This window comes from Oryza sativa, chromosome 4, assembly GCF_034140825.1.
Source record: "Oryza sativa Japonica Group chromosome 4, ASM3414082v1".
NCBI classification, from domain to species: domain Eukaryota; kingdom Viridiplantae; phylum Streptophyta; class Magnoliopsida; order Poales; family Poaceae; genus Oryza; species Oryza sativa.
The window spans coordinates 16,696,506-16,714,141 of record NC_089038.1 but is presented as its reverse complement, the minus strand read 5'-3'; the positions used below and the strand labels follow the sequence as shown (position 1 = coordinate 16,714,141).

General features: G+C 40.7%; 1 protein-coding gene and 2 long non-coding RNA genes across 4 annotated transcripts; 2 read left to right on the top strand and 1 right to left on the bottom strand.

Moving 5' to 3' along the window:
- Positions 1 to 5,258: 5,258 nt before the first annotated feature.
- On the bottom strand, positions 5,259 to 8,530 carry LOC112938666 (uncharacterized). Its single transcript, XR_010740612.1, has 2 exons — positions 8,253 to 8,530; positions 5,259 to 5,939 (listed from the first exon to the last, which is right to left on the bottom strand). It is a non-coding gene; the product is annotated as an uncharacterized lncRNA (long non-coding RNA).
- A 1,720-nt stretch (positions 8,531 to 10,250) lies between these two features.
- Positions 10,251 to 11,025, top strand: LOC107280728 (uncharacterized). Its single transcript, XR_001545287.3, has 2 exons — positions 10,251 to 10,493; positions 10,588 to 11,025. It is a non-coding gene; the product is annotated as an uncharacterized lncRNA (long non-coding RNA).
- Positions 11,026 to 13,190: 2,165 nt separating this feature from the next.
- On the top strand, positions 13,191 to 17,006 carry LOC4335526 (tau-cadinol synthase). 2 transcript variants are annotated; one of them, XM_015779021.3, is made up of 7 exons: positions 13,191 to 13,420; positions 13,535 to 13,793; positions 14,112 to 14,490; positions 14,928 to 15,146; positions 15,555 to 15,690; positions 15,935 to 16,183; positions 16,597 to 17,006. In XM_015779021.3, the coding sequence occupies exons 1-7, from the start codon at positions 13,322 to 13,324 to the stop codon at positions 16,885 to 16,887; spliced, it is 1,632 nt and encodes a 543-aa protein (XP_015634507.2). In that variant the 5' UTR covers positions 13,191 to 13,321; the 3' UTR covers positions 16,888 to 17,006. The 2 variants fall into 2 exon arrangements, with proteins under 2 accessions (XP_015634507.2, XP_025880330.2); XM_026024545.2 differs by having other exon boundaries at positions 13,236 to 13,445.
- The last annotated feature ends 630 nt before the right edge of the window (positions 17,007 to 17,636 follow it).

Genomic DNA, 17,636 nt, shown 5'->3' with positions numbered 1-17,636 from the left:
ATTCCTAGCCCCGGTTGGAAAACCGGGACTATCGGCAGTTATGAACAGGGAGTACAGAAGGATTCTTCAGTAGTGAGATACCATAGGTAGAATTACTAAAAGATATGAAAGGAGGAAAAATAAAAGAAAAAACCGAAGGAGAAAAAAAAGAAAAAAAATTAGTCCTCATGGTTGGTAACATCAACCGGGACTAAACATGGTTGGCATCTTTAGTCCAGGTTATTTTAACCAGGACTAAAGATGGGCATCTTTAGTCCCGGATTCCTAATCCCGGTTGGAAAACCGGGACTATTGGCAGTTATGAACAGGGAGTACAAAAGGATTCTTCAGCAGTGAGATACCATAGATAGAATTACTAAAAGATGTTTAATTACCGTCGCAGCAAGTTTTGCTATATGCCAAACAAAATAGGTTGCAATATCAAACCGAGTTGGGATGATTTTTAGAATTTTAAAATAGTTAATTTTCGCATCATTCAGATAGGAAAAGTGATGATCACGAGACTTGTATTTTTACAAATCGATGCTATAGTAATTCAGAAGGGTATGTGGCAGTTGATGCTCTTTGCGATTGTACTTTCCAGCACCGGCCGCATTTTTTATTTGTGTCTGTTGTTTTGCCTGCATAGGGTTTTGACACTGTTACTTGGGTTGTGATGGGCCTTGTGGCTGATTGGGCTGTTACTAGGCCATGCTTTCATGGTTGCCTGCTGTTGGGTTCCAGCTCATTTAGGTTGCAAGCTAAGTCGAGTTAGCTCGTTATGCCTAACGAGCAAAATACTTGGCTTGACTTGTTAGTAATTCCCAATGAGCCGACCCGAGCGAAGTGAGCCAGTCACGAGATGAGTAAGTTAATGAGCCACGAGTTTTTTGTCTAGCCCTTAGTGGGCCATATGCTAGGGCTGCTTGCTTGTGCGCCTATCACCTAGGCTGCTACCAACCGCGTCTCAATGACCAAAGAGCATCGATGTTCGAAGGGCAAGGCACCGCGTGGGTGCGTCGAATCGACTCCTGGAGCGTGGCAATGTATGTTGGCGTCAGCATCTGCGGTGGTGACGGTGGCGGTGATCGCGACGCGCGGGGAGGGGGGGTGGACAATTCTTCTCCATTCCCCACTCGAGCTGCAGATACGGACGGCGACGGCATTTGCGGAAGCAGCAACAGCCGGTGGATGCGATGGCAACAATGAGGGTGATTATGGCGGCAATGTGATGGTGACAACCAACATAACCACCTCTTCCCGAGTTGGCGAGGAGATGGAGTTGGGCGAATCGATTCTGCCCATATGCTATTGGTCATGAGTATCTCTAACCTATATGCTTTAGCTTGTGCCTTTTGTTCATTCTTTTGTGATTTGTTTAGTAAGCAATGGATAAGCATGTTACCACTTCTCTCTTCAGTTTCTATTTGGTTAGAAGCTTTGTAAATCCGGACTGGACTTTATTGTTTTGTTGTATTTTAATATAATCCAAACTACTGGGTAAGACCCGATAGTCTTTTCTTCAAAAAAAAAGGTAAATCATGTTTTGTGTGTAAAATCCATCTTTAGCTTGCACTTTTGTTCATTGATTTGTGATTTATTTGGTGGGCAATGTTATTCAATAGAGGTTAGGGTTGAAGCATATGCCACCATAGATGCTGCTGGTAGGAAAACTTACACCAATGGGATGTGGATACAGAAAGCTTTTCTATGGAGTTTGTATTGAGTTCACATGGGAGTGTGAACCAGTCTCCAGTCATATGGTTCTTTCATAACTCAGAGTGCTGAAATCCCTGATATAACAGCTGCTGTCACTGGTCGGAGTGGGGTGGCCATTGCTAGTGGGGTGCCGGCACCTGAGGCTCAAATAGTGATGCTGATCCTCTAATTTATAACATTTTTCACGATCCTGAGAATCTAAACATTGTGAAAAATGTATTGTTCTGACACGGTATCTCTGAGGAAAGCTGTAAGGTATAATGCCATTTAGAAAGGGTTTGAATTTGCTAAGGGTTTGAAGACAGATCCAACAAGATTTATTGCAAAATGTGTAGCTGAAGGTTACTCTTGGCGCATACATGCATCATTGTTTGTGGACAAGTAGACAGGAAAGGTCATTGCTTATTGACTAACTGAATTTCGTTGTTCTTTTAATTTTGATTTTGTTTAGTCATGTGTGGCATTACTGATTTGGCAGCTCATGGTTCTCCCCTTGGAGCACAGTTGTTCCTCTATAAAGTTGCATCAAGGGAAGATGGCAACCCAAGGTTAGTGTGCAGATAGGCTTACAGACTGGATCAAGAAGAATTCACACAAAGACCTTGTAATTGTGTCGTGCTCTAAGCTCAAGGGGTGGACGCCCTAAGGCTAACCCTAGGTTGTCGTTAATCATATTTATTCAGTAGCCATCATTGTTTAGAGTCAGGTTTTTCTTAGATTATTTCCAACATTACAATTTCATCGCTAGTTAGGTTTGTAGAACCCAACTTCGAGTGCATAATCATTCATCTGCAACTGAGTTGCAATCTCTCTTAGTTTTGTTTGTGTTATTCGGTTTACATGTAGGGATTAGCCTTCTCAATGAGGTAAATTGGATTTTAGCATGTTTGATTACCATAAGAGATGTGGTGCTGCGATTGTAGAGTTTGGATTGTGTTGATCAGAAACCGGATCATGCGCGTCAAGTTTTCGTCAAATAGAGAGTTATCAGTACCTATTAGAAGATCAGGACCTATTTCCTCATCAGAGTCAGTCTCAAGGACTACATATGCCATTAGGAATAGCAAATTATGACAATTAATTGCAACAACTGCTGCCAACTAAGCTATGATTATTTTGACGAAAGGAAAAGCTATGTCAACTTTGTGTCGATGGTTGAAACACTTCAAGCTACAGTTGATGAAATAGTTCATCGTACCTTGTTCGATCAATCTGGAGTTTTGACGGATATATTGCAAAATTCGATCAAAAGGATAGTTGATGAGTTAATTGTCCAAAGACGCCAGCTCGGGTGGCAGATTGAAGAACAACAACAATATCGGCTCGGGGGGAAAACATATCAGTATCAGCATGATGAGGCATATCAACAATATCGGCCAGAAGGAATTCAAAGACATCAGTGTGGAGGACATTTGGCCAATAGAATTGCAAAGATAATAGAGGAGTAGTTTGGATTCAAGCCTAAGGAACATACTTCAGTGTATCAGCTACCATATCCTGAGTGGTTTGATAGGGTTCCATTTCCACACCGATACAAGGTTCTAGACTTGTCCAAGTTTTCAAGGCAAGACGATATATCTACAATGGAACATGTCAGCCGATTCTTAGCACAATGTGAGGAGGCATCGGCTGAAGAAACTCTGAAAGTTAGATTTTTCCGATTATCCTTGACTAGATCGGCCTTCACATGGTTTTCTTCTTTACCATCAAATTCTATCAAAGGTTGGGCCGATCTAGAAAAGCAATTTCATACATACTTCTTCGCTCGCATCGATGAGATGAAACTTTCAGATTTGATATCAGTTCAGCAGCAGGAAGGAGAATCGGTTATGGAATATATTCACAGATTTCGTAATGTCCGCAACCGATGTTATAGTTTAAGTCTAAGCGATGAGCAGCTAGCAGATCTTGCGTTCCAAGGGCTATCAACACCTATCAGAGAAAGATTCTTTTGCCATGAGTTTGACAGCTTAGCTTATCTAATGCAGACAGTATCGGCTCATGAAAGCCGATTGGAAGAAGCAAAGGAAGATCAATTTTGGAGGTACCAAGATCGGACAGAAGATAATTTTGAAGCATGAGACCTCATACTCAAAAATTGGGGGGCATGTGTTAACGCCAAAATTTGGTAAGCCCGAAGTCACCATCGGCCTAGAGTCAGTGTCGGCTTCAGAGTCCTGGGATCGGCCGATGAGAGTTATCAAATCGCCCGTTGTCGGATTCTTACTATATTCGGTTAAGGAAATTAATCTACTAAAGGAAGCTTATCCAGAAGTGATCGAATTCAAGGAGGATGCGGCATGGCGAGTTATCTATTAATTAGGAATAGTTTGTTAGTTTCCTTTTATCCTTAGGAAAGTGTGTTTAGTGTCCTATAAGGACTTTATGTTTTTATTTTTTTAGGAAAGTTTCTTTCTTGTCCTACAAGGACTAGTATCTTACCATGGGTATAAATATGTACACCCGGGGTCATTGTACAAATATCTCTCGATCAATACAACTACTCTCGGCCCATCGCCACCCTCTTTTTTGAGGTTTTTTCTTATTCAACCGGCGGAATTTGGCACCTGACGCGGGGCTATATCGGTTCAGTTCGATCTCCGGCGAAGGGGTAAGTCCTACGTTCCGCCGGCCCTGGCGAATCTATCGGCTGCGTTGGTGTTGTTCAAGGCTGCATCGCTTTGATCTCCTGGATCGCTCTGGTTTGGTTGATATATTTGCCTACCTGATATCTCAATTCTATCTCTAATTGCATTGTGTTTAGAGACGCATCAGTTTAGTTGGGACTGTCTCAGTTAGGTCCGATCTTCTGTCTTAGCCGATATATCTCTACAATCACAATGTTGTTCTAAATAGATTTGTTTTATCCATCACATTAGACAGATCTATCGGCTCATCGAGTATTAGATTATCGTATATAATCTCGTGCTGTATCGGTTAGGTTCGACCTACTATATTGTTGTTGATAATATAAATCTTGTTGAACTGATAGGTTCATGCTTTATCGGGGTGCTAGCCGATAAGTTATCTGGATGTTGCATCGGCTTATAAGGATTACATATAAGTTGGGTTTAGCCAATCGCAACAAATGTTACACTGTTTAATCTAATCTTGTGGATTTTACGACATCGGACCTGCAGCCGATGTATGCTTTAACCGTCGGATCAGTGCTTATTCTATCATGTCAATGTCAGCCGATTGGTTTATACTGGATTAAATTGTTGCTTTCTTGCATTATCATCAGCCGATTGCCTTTATGTCAATATCTACATTGGACATATAGCCGATTGCTCAAAATCCTATCGCTATCGGCTGGTATCGGCATCGGTTGGAATTAATACATCGGCTTGTCAGCCGATCGGCACATTGATCTGCTATTTGTATATCTTATCAGTTGTAGGGTCAAACTGACTGGTATGCCCACATCTCACCAACATTTGGTCCTGCACTGGAGCTATGCAGATCTCCCTGGCCAGTGTGTGTTTTTTCGCGTCAACACATTTTTTATCAAATGCTTACTGCTGCAATAGGTCATTGGCCCCCATACAGCAAGCTGAATATGCCCTCACTCTAACATCGATTGTCACATTGCTTTGATTAGATATACAAATTAAATTGTACCAAAGTACCCCTAATAACAAAAGGGTTGGCTAAATCGGTCCTATATTACACCATACATTACATTAGAAGAGAAGATATGAAATTACCTCTCCATCATATATTATAACCATAGTCAAATAGCAAGGAGATGGGGGTCGACAAGACAGAGCAGTGGGCAGCTACAAACAGCAATGGGTGGAGATCTCTGCAGCCAGTCGGCCTCCCTTTGCACCCCAGCTGCGGGCCGCCCTTCACTAGAGAGCCAAGTCGCACATAGGCCTCCCTCTGTCCAACCCCACCCCTTCCTTCCTCTGTTCCTGCGATCGGACGAGCTCCGAATGCGCTCACGCCCGCACCAGCCAACTTCCCTCTGAGCTCGTGCGCACTGAGCTCCATCCATGCCCGCACCGGCTGAGCTCCCTCCGCCCTGTGCCCACACCTGGCAGAGCTCCGTCCGCCTTCGCGACCGTGCACCTAGCATAGCTCCATGCCGGCGACCGCACACTGCATCTTGCTCCGCGCCGCGACCTCCCTCCCGGCCACACGCTGAGCCACCAACACTTCGCTCACCTTCTGCTCGCCTACTGCCCAAAGCCTAGCTTCGTCAAGTCTAATATGGGATGACGGAAGCAGTGGCGAATCTATGATGAAAATGTAGGTGGGGTTTTATTTATCATCGTAATATAAAATAATCATATATCTTTGATCTATATCAACAATATTTGAAAATCCTACACGGATAGAAAAAAATACAGTGGATTAAAGAATGAAGGGAACTGAAGAGTGAAAAAGATTAAAAGATATATATAGGGATGGGCTACACACTGACAGCTACTAAAACACGAAAGTAAAAGTAATCCACATCGTTTCTTTCACCCTGAACATCTCCAGCCAAATATAGTCATCATCGGTTGGCTGTTTGCTGTAATTAATTTTGTTGGCACTATGAACTCACTAGTCACTACACATAGACATAGATATCTGGGATCAATCCCTGTCAGCCAGAGCTGGGGCTGGAGCCTCAACCAGCCCCAACAGTGGATTCGCCACAACCAGCCCCAACATTGGATTCGCCACTGGACGGAAGGGGGAGGAATTAGAATCCACCCACTCCTATGTTATTTCCTAGGAGCATTTCAGTCTTTCATCCTGAAAATGACATACACCCCTAAAGCTTGGTTTGGAAAGGGTCAGTCGGCAGGTTTGGTATTTTAAACCGGGGTTAAATAACCAAAGTTTAAAAGCAGGGCTAAACTCATAGTTAGGTTTTAAAATAGGTACAATGGTGCCATTGCCCCTACTAATTATGAAATTAAGGATTACGTGACCAAGGAAATCTAAAATTACCATGACTTAACTTTGTCTTTAAATAATATTGTTCATATGTCCTTAAATGTTTTCCATCTATCTATCTATAAGTTTACTAATTTGACTCTGAATAAGCTCCTAAGTTAATCATAAATATCTTACGATCAATTAGTTTGATCGAATGATCATGGCCTTAGATAGTCAAATTCGTATAAAATAAAAATATATACCTTCAAAGATAACACCAATTGAAAACCTATGCATACGGTTTAATTTGAATTGAAAACCTGTCCAGACCGAAAAATCATGTATAACTTTGTCAAGGTTGGCCAAACTAGGTATACGTAGTCATAAGCCAATTAATTGCTATAGAACTAGATCTTTGTCTGAATCAATATCAACTATATCAACTATTCCTAATTAATCTTAGTGATAGGTATGAAAGATTAATCTATCTGCTTTTTATTTAGAATGACTTGACCGAATTCATTTGTGTTAACTAAATATACCACTGAAAATTTCAAACTATTCAGATTTTTTATATATGCCGATACAATTAAGAAAAACAACTAATATTTTTACTAAATGGTTAAATTTTTAATATATTATAACATTCACAATAATAGTCCATGTAATACTTAGTCTGGCTACTAATATAAATAATGTATCTATACAAATAGCCCGTGTAAATACATGGGTTTCTGATGCTTCTACTTTGGTAGTACACTCACAATATTCTTGAATAGATGTTACTCTAGGATATGTGTAGGCAGAAATTGAAATGTTTAATAAATATTGTACAGGAAAATATTAAGGTTTGAGACATAGATATGTAAAATAGATATTTATATATTTATAAATATAGCTACTCACTTCTAGAAATCGGCAATAAGAAAAAGGGGTGGCATACGAAATCTAAAAGTGGATAAGTAAATGGAATAATGATTTAGACATGCTTAAACCTTGTCGACAAGAAGTAATACTCTACTCCTGATTGGGGATTGTATCCGTCGAGTGTGTATTGATTTGACAATCGAGTACGTTGTGAATATGCTCTTTGAGGGCTCCCTGTCCACCTTATATAGGATCGAGGGCATGGTTACAAAGAGGAAAGCTTAGCCGAACATGAGATTGGTTTCCATGCCGTGGGAAAGAAGGGAACATAATTCTCATGTCTTAAAGAAATTACGTAATACATGGATCCAGCTCACCTCCTATCTCTCTTTTTAGTAGTCTTTTTTAATGTTGATTTGAGAAAAAATAATGATGGAAAAGATGCATGTCACTACTACAGAAAATCTCATAGGTTGGGAATGGGCTATAGGTGCCAGTTTCCCAACCGGCACAGATTGGTCGGTACCTATTCTCGAAATTATTGGTGCGGGTTGTAGAGCCGGCACCTATGAGGCATATGGAAAAAAAAAAGAGAAAGAAACGCCACCAGTCTCCGCCACCCTGCCGCCCGCCATGCGTCTCGCCTTCCGCCACCGCCGCTGTAGGCCATGTGTGCGGCCACTTCACTACCTTCTCAACCACCACCATCCCATCCAATATCACATCATCCCCATCCAAAAATCAACAGCAAACTACTAAACAAGATGGACATGGAGGAGGAGAAAGCAATGGAGAACTCAAGAAGTCACCACCTCACCGAACGCCACATCGCTCGTGCCAGCCTCCACCGCCGCCGTTGCCACCGCCGTCGCGGGATCCGGCGGTTGCCGCCGGCCACCGCCTCGCTGCCTTGCCACCTCTCCACGCGTGCGCCGGCCGCCACCACCCGGGCCTGCCTCCGCGTCCTCCGTCGGCCGCCGCAACCACCTCGCCACGCCTGCGCCGGCCTCCGCGTCAGCCGCCACCCGGGCCTGCTGCCGCTCCTCCATCGACCGCCACCACTCCTCCGTCAGCTGCCGCGCCGTTCGATAGGTAAGGGGAGAGGAGGGGCGAAGGAGGAGAAATAAGAGGCGGAAGATGTGGATAAGAGAAACGATAAGGTCGTTGTGGATAAGAAGGAGCTGCGAGGTTGCATTATATGCTCCGGTTTTTTTAATAGGTGCCGGTTTTTCAACAGAGCCGACACCTATGCTTATATTATATGTGCCAGTTTTCTTTAGAACCGACACCTATAATATAAGAGTAGGTGTCGGTTCTATTAAAAAACCACTACCTACAGTATTGGTGCTGGTTTTTCTCTAGAATCAACACCTATATTAATTAAAGGTGTCGGTTCTATATTTTTTTCATCGTGTGGAGGTGGGAAAAGGCTCATAGGTGCCGGTTTTAAATGAACCGGCACGTATAAGGCCGGTTCCTATTAGGGTTTTTGTAGCAGTGTGTATTGATTAGTGCTTGTAATACTTCTACTCGATCCCTCTATGACGGAAAAAGTCTAGTACAGAAGATGGATGTAAGTTCAGATTCATCTATGGAATTGAATACTCTCTCCATTTTAAAACGTTTGACACCGTTGACTTTTAGTACGTGTTTGACCATTCGTCTTATTCAAAAATTTAAGTAATTATTTATTCTTTTCATATCATTTGATTCATTGTTAAATATACTTCATGTACACATATAGTTTTACATATTTCACAAATTTTTTTAATAAGATGAACGGTCAAACATGTGCTAAAAAGTCAACGGTGTCAAATATTTTGAAACGGAGGGAGTATTTTTTTACGTAGGGAAGTACATGGAGTCTCCTTACTGAACATATGGAACTCAATTCCTGATTGAACGGTACTGGCATGAACGGTAGAACGGGACAGTAGGGATAAGGATCAGGAAGTTCGGCAGAGATGTTTCCACGAGTTTAGTACGGTAGTATTGTTGATCCACATCACTAGGCACCGGAATTTCTGCCCGGTCATTCTCCTCCACACAAGAGCATACAATTTCTCCGGAAAGGACCCGGACCAGTAGAGATTGAGTTGGCGTGTAGCTCTTGCCTCTCAAACTCTCCCAATCGTTGTACTTAGCTCAGGTACAGGCACTGTATTTGTGTCTCTCATACTCTCACAATCATCGTATTAATTAGCACAGGTACAGGCATACTGTACGTTCTTGTTCTGGAAGACACGTGCTTTAGGTTTATCATGCACTTGCCAGCTGGTTCGGTAGAGCAGTAGCCAACGGCAACTTCCTTCTTATCACGAGCACGTCTCCTGTATGTTTTTCGAAAATAACAATTATGAAGAAGTTCTTTTCAAATACCAAATGAACTATTTTTTAAAAATTTTACTAGTTAATACTTAGTTAGTTTGCCTCGTTTCATATATCACCGACTTATCAAATCCTACTGCTCTATCGAACTAAGGGCATCAGCAATGTATCGTTTACCAACTACCACTACTACAAAACTGCATACAGAGGTCGGCGCTAAAGTTGCTAGAAGTGTTAAAACCTGCACTTATAGGTCTTCTCCCACTTTCGCGGCCTTAGAAAACAGAAAACAACACCTTTAAATGATTATAGGTGCCGGTTTTGTTTAAAAACCGACACTATACTACATGTGCTATGTTTTATTAAGAAAACCGGCACCCCCATAAAATCGAGGCGAGCCGAACTCCACACATTGCGCGTACCCTCTCCTCCTTATCTCCGAGCCGGCCTTATCCTCAACCTCTCTCACCCTCTCTCTTCCTCCTCCTCCTCCTCAACCTCGCTCTCTCTCTCCCCCTCCCCCCTCTCTCTCTCTGTCTCGCGGGAGAGGACACAAGAGCCAGTAGGCGATGGCCCAGCAATGGTGGTGGCCCCCTCCCCTCCGCTAGATCCGGTGAGAGGGGAGGCACCGGCAGCCCGACGGGAAGGGAGGCGATGGTTGCCAAGAAGGGAGGAAGAGAGGCGCATTCACCGAGCGGTCTCCCCGTACGCCTCCGACTCGTTCTGTCGGTGCTCTGTCTCCCTCTCTCAGCTCTCTCTCTCTCTCTCTCTCCCTCTCCCTCTCTCTCTCGGTCCCTTTCAACTGTCTCCCGCTTTCAGCCTCTCTCCAGCAGCCCGGCGGTGTTGCTGTCTCTTCCGCTAGATCCGGCGGGAGGTGAGGTGGTGGCGACGGTTCGGCGGTGGCCTGGCATTGGCGCCCTCCCCTCCTGGCGGCGGGGCTCTGCGGGACAACGTCGGCAGCATCCGCAGCGACGGAGCATCGGCGGCGGGGCCTCCCACTGCGGATCCGACGTTATCAGTAGTTAATTTAATCATTTGTGTTCATCTTGTGCATGGTGTCAATCCGTGTTCATTTGTTCATATATTAATCTGTGTTCATTTGTTCACCTTGTCCATGGTGTCGAAGTATCGACTCGAGCCGGGTTCCTTTTTTGTAGCTCGTGGATTCCACTTTGGTGCCGGTTTTTAAATGGGATTGGTGCCGGTGCACTCATCACTGCCGCCTCTATGGTGCCGGTCGGCACCTATGTGGGTTTACCAACCAGCACCTTTGATGTTTTGTGTTGTAGTTTACTATCTCAGTTTCATATTATAACTCATTTTGACTTTTTTAGTATAATTTCTTTTAAACTTGATAAGCTTTAGAAAAATGTAACAATATTTTAAGCACAAAACAAATATATTATCAAAATATATTTAATATTTCTTTCAATTAAACTAATTTGGTATTGTAGATGTTGCTAAATTTTTCTATAAACTTAGTCCAAATTAAAAAAAATTAAAAAGAAGTCAAGGCGACTTATAATATGAAAATAAGGTGGGTTCTAACAAAAAATAGGAAATTGTTTTTCAAAATCTCACAATGTGTAGGGGAAAATATGGTCACACCGAAAAGTGTGTTACAATCTAACAGTGTGTAATAACATATTAAGAAAGAATCAACACACATAGCTAAGAGAATTCATTCTTTGTTATTTCTTGCCAGTAGGTTGTAGTGCTATTTCATGATATTCGTTCATAATGTTTATTATTTGGTATAAAAAATGTATTTAACACTTATTGCACCCTCGTTATAAAAGTGTTTATTTTTTACATATTCCACGTACTAGAACAAAACCAAAAACAACCATAATACTCTTACTTTTTCAAATCCCAATGCAATTATTCCTTGCTAAGGAAGTAAATGTTTTTTTGTTCCTTGTTAGGAGGTTGTAGTGCTATTGCCTGATAAATGTTGCTTAGTACCTCCACAATGTTTGTCGCTTACTACACCCTCGTCTGAATGCAATATACTATCTCCTAAACAGTGCTTGTCAATGGCAAAATTTGGCAATTTCCATTAGTCAAGGCCAAATCAAAGGTAGAGTTCTAAGCTGAGGAAGTCATGTTAGAATTGGACTCAGTTAGTTTCTTTTTGCTACATATTAGCTGATTAGAGTTTGAGTTGGAGTTGTATAAGTAGTTTCTTGTTTAGGATAGAGTGCTAAGTCGATCCGATCTTAGTATAACCAGACTTAGTTTTGCCTATGGGTATAATATGTACACACATAGGGTTTTTGTAAGATAACAACAGTTCAAAACATATTTTTCGGTGCATCGCCAACCCTATTATTAGTTTTGACGAGTTCTTGTTTTTAACATGGTAGAGAGCTCTTACATAAGGGACTTATTTGGCGAATAGTTGATGGAAATTCAGTTGATGTAATCAAGGATAACTGGGACAAGAGGAACAGCCTTCTCAAACCACTTGGTTTTATCAATGCTTTACTATTCATCATTCTATAGTTAAAATTTTACAGTTTTCTTTAAAAAAATAAACTGCACTAAAGCTTTTATTGAGATGGATGGTCAACTATTATTTCAAAACTCAACAACTTTTCGCACATGGAAGGAGTACTACATAATTATGTTGCAAATAAAGGGGATACACAGCTACATATGCATAGATTAATCTTAAAAACACTCAATAAAATCATAATATATATATATATATATATATATAGACTGCGTGTCCTTGTTCAAAACACTAAGGCCTCCTTTAATGGTTGAGCTAGTGCACTAGCAAAAAGTCTACCTTTTTAATAGATTGTCTCATAGCACATTGTTCAAAATGCTTTGGGTTCCACAATCCCTCTCACATTTTTTTAGGAGCTTAGCTCTTGAAGAAGAGATAGTGCATTCTCTCTCCTTATCTTCTCTCTCTTCCACATCATACAAAAACTGATGTGGAGATTTATGAGCTAGCTGACTCACCCTTGTTGGAGGAGGCCTAAGTACTACCAACCTGGAGGGAGTACCGTGTTTTTTTTTAAAAAAAAACTGCACTAAACCATTTAGTAAAACAAATGGCCAACTATTATTGCAAAGCTCAACAACTTTGTACATATGGAGGAGTACATAACTTTCAAAACGGAGGGAGTGGGTACGCAATTTCTCCCTCTAGGTAGATAATACTTACCATTTTGGATAAAACTGATATCAAACTTTAAAATCTTTAACTAAGAATAATTTCTAAAATATTTCACTTATAAGTATTGAGACCATATGTATAGATTTGTCTTAAAAAGCACTTCAATAAATTCATATATTCGTTGATATTACTATATATATCATAATATAAAATAGTTGTCATAGTTATTTTTTGAACATCATGCGTATCCTTATCCAAAAGGATAAGTACTCCAATCTAGAAGGAGTACTGTGTTCTGGTTCATCTATATATTAGAGGCATGGTGCTATGCATTCGCATTCATAAATATCAAGCCAATCGGCAATCGCTGAGATTTACTAGTACTTACTGTACCTGCATAAATACATAAACACATACCATATTATGGCCTCGAGTGATACTCCTACCCATGAGGAGGCACTCAGTTTTGAGCCCTCGATATGGGGCGACTTCTTTATCAACTACGAACCACAACCATTGCAGGCATCACCACTACTCATTCCTATGTGTACATCTGCCCTTCTAATTTTAATTAATGCCATGCTAACTAGCTAATAGCTAGCTAATTCGATGGATCTATGCTATAATTTCATGCAGAGATCAGAGAGGTGGATGCAGGAGAGGGCTGAGAAGCTGAGAGGGCAAATCCAGACACTATTTGGGACCTGCCACGACATGTCGGCGAGGATGAACTTAGTGGATTCCGTCCAACATCTCGGAATTGATCACCTCTTCCAAGAGGAGATAGAAGATGCTCTAACAAGCATCCATGGCAGTGAATTCAGAAGCTCTAGTCTCTATGAGATTGCTCTTCGGTTTCGCTTGCTTAGGGAACATGGGTTTTGGGTGTCTCCAGGTATCCAAATGCATCCATCCACCTAATATATAGATAAATAGTTTATTATTCCGAGATTAGGAATTTTTGTCTTCGAGATTTGCTGAAGCTTACTTTTGTTCGTTTGCGACATTATAGAAATTTTTTAGTCTAAAACCATACGACACATGCAAAATAACAAAACACAGAAAATGTTCAAAACACGGGAAATGTACTAATTTGATGTCAGGTACAGCAAAAAAGCGACTGAAAAATTATGGGGGAAACTAATCATGTTACGTTACGGATAGAATAATCCAGCCTTACTGTGTTCAATGACAAATATTTTTTGTGACGCAGATGCATTCAATAAATTTAAGGGAGATGATGGCAAGTTTCGAAATGATATAGCGAATGACCCAAAGGGGCTACTAAGTTTATACAACGCTGCACACCTCCTCATTCATGGCGAGCCAGAACTTGAAGAAGCAATCTCATTTGCACGAAAACACCTTGAATTGATGAGTCAAGACAGTGTTCTCAACCCTCCATTAGCTGAGCAAGTCAAGCGTGCACTTAGCCTACCACTGCCAAGGACTTTCAAGAGAGTTGAGACTATTTGCTACATGTCGGAGTACGAACGAGAGGCAGGAAATATCCCAATTCTTCTTGAACTCGCGAAGCTAGATTTTAACCTCCTGCAACATATCCACTTGGAGGAACTCAAAGCAATTTCTGAGTATGCCTATCTATCAATCTCTTTGAGAATTCTCCACTGGATAAATAATATGCGGCTCTGTGCATCGTAGATATAACGGCTATGTGCATCCATTATCTAAAAATATAATTAATATGTTTTTTAATAATAATGGAATGAACTAAATAACTTAATTATTATGTGCAACTGAATTAACAGTATCGATGTGTTTTTGCAAATAAATTATTATGATAGCATGAATATATTGTCAGTAGTAATGCAGGTTATTATATAATCTCTGTTTTTTTTATAATACCTGTCATTTTAGCGTTGAATTTTATTTGAAGTAAATCCACATCCATTATTTTGGTCTTATCACATATCCAATACCCACAAGCTAGCCGTTAAAATAAAACTTAGCACCTTAATTGTGAATATAATTAATGGTCTTGTCACACTTTTGAAATAATTAATTTCAGATGGTGGAAAGATCTTTATGGATATATGGAGCTACGTTACATTAGGGATCGTACGATAGAGGCATACGCTTGGTCCTACATGATGTTCTACGAAGAAGACTTTGCATTCACCAGAATGTTTGTTGCCAAAATAATTGCACTGGATACTGTGATGGATGATACGTATGATGCTCATGCCACCGTTGAGGAATGCCGGCAGCTAAACACAGCCATACAAAGGTTGGATAAGTTCAGTTTGTTTTATTGATAACACATATATGATAAGTGAAGACAAACAGTAATATCTTAGCCTACAAATATTCAAAATAAGATATCCAAATTTGATATGGAGCATATCAAATTGACATTACTCCCTAATATATATTTAGGGATCGAGTAGGGAATGTTCAAATGACTTATATTTATGGATCAGGAGGAATATTAGATTTGTCTTGAAAAATACTTTCATGCAGTTATATTTTAAATACATTTATGTATGGATGGCATATGATTAGAAAAATTAATGATTAAAACTATGTTCTGAAGTTCGTGTCAATATTTTAATTCATAAGAAAGAAATATTGGATGGAACATAGTGACAAATAATGTATCCTAGCATGGCTAATTCTCATGCAAAACTAATTGCAGATGGGACAAAAGCGCTATTTCTATTTTGCCGGAGTACCTGAAAAAGTTCTATATTAAATTGCTAATCAACTTTGAGGAGTTTGAGCACCAAGTGTCCGACAACGAAAAATACAAGGTTACTTACACCAAACAAGAGGTAGAAGCATCCAAATATCTCTATGGGAAATTTTTTGTTATTACCACTATAAGTTATATTCTTATTTAGCGACAACCAACTAAATTTTGAGGTAGCGCGTGGCAAAAAAAAAAAGGAAACTTGATTTTGGGTGAGAAAAGCGAAATTACATACTTTTCAAGTGTCAACATAAAACTAATTTTTGCACATATATGTTCGGGTATTATTATGTTGTAGTTATTAATTTTGTTTTATTTGCTTATAGTTTCAAAGGCAGTCTACTTATTACCTACAAGAAGCTGAATGGTCCTACCAGAAACACAAGCCAAGCTTTAAAGATCAGGTGGTTTTGTCCACCAAATCCTCGGCCGTGCAATTAGTGTGTGTGGCTGCTATGATTGGCTGGGGTAATGCAGTGACGACAGAAGCATTCGAGTGGGCAGCTAGTGGTAATGATGCAGTCATAGCATGCGCAAAGATTGGACGTTTTATGAATGATATTGCTGCATTTAAGGTACATATATAGTAGTATTACTCTCACTGTTCTATTCGGCTTCTGGATTGTGAAATCAATACTAGCTTTATCCCATAATATGCATAGCCAAAATATAACCTCATAATACGGGACAGACTGAGTAGTCTGTGATTAATAGACATTTTTGTCATTGCCTTTTCTAATCAATATGTCCATCAAAATTGTAAAAAGTAACAATATGAAATTATTTTTTACAATAAGTCTACTAATGTCATTTTCGCTTGACAAGTCTTAATAACTGTAAATGTATTAATTTTTCATGATTTTGTGGCTCGTCTACGTATATTAAAAACATCATCTATTTAAGAACGGAATAAGTAAAAAAAACTCTTTTCACCAAGTAGTTAAATATAATTCTTTTTCACATTTTCATATGCATTATACACATGCAGTGTGGAAAGAACAAGGGAGATGTTGCGAGCTCCGTAGAGTGTTACATGAATGAGAATAGGGTCACAAGCGAGGTCGCCTTTGCAAAGATTGATTCACTGGTCGAAGATGAATGGAGAACCACGAACCAGACCCGCCTTGAGCATGGTACACTGCTGCCCATGGTGCAGCGAGTTGTGAACTTCACCGTTTCTATGGTACTCTTCTACGATGACAGGAATGATGCCTACACATTTGCCACACTTCTTAGGGAGATTATAGAGTCTCTCTTCGTGAGGCCTGCTCCCATCTAGACCTTAATGGTTAACTTTCTAGCCAATGTGGCAATCCATCTGCATGTATACTTGTATTGAATATGCTTTTGGCTTCTGTTATTCATGTTAACAATAAACTTGTGTGCTAAGCTACTTAATCTGCATGTGTTTCATTTTGAGTCTGTATGCGTGAGCCCACGATCTATGTGGATAGCCATCGCGAGGAGTCAGTTGTGAGGGCATCCGAGGCTAGCTCGCTGTCCGCGTCGTGCGCCGAATTCAAAGACACGTCGTGTGGCTGTGGGGATGGACGCAGCTAGATCACGGCGGCAGAATCGGTCCTGGTGGTTGTATTTCCAGTTTTTGAGTTGCTTTTTTTAAGGAAGTAAACAGAAAAGCAGCAATGGTTGCGCTCCACCAAAATGATTTCCTCTGTTTCCTCTCTCTCAGCTATTTGCAGGTTTAGCTACAGTTCGCGTGTGTTGTGTTTGGCCAAATTCCCGGGCTCGATCGTTGGGTAAATCCTGACAATTCATGTTATCGAGTAATGGATCCATGTTTTATTACTTCACTACCGTGTACAAAACCAGCGTGGGCCTTATGTGATTAGGTGACGGCCTACATTACCCTGGCCCGTTAAGCTATGTTGGTATATATCGACGACCGGAACCATCCTATGATTTTCGTGGGGTAAGAACCTAGGTCGAAGGCATAGCGTGCCTATGACCCGGGAACACGGCGCGTGCACATCTCCCGCGACGTCATGTTCGATGAGGCTTCACAGTGGA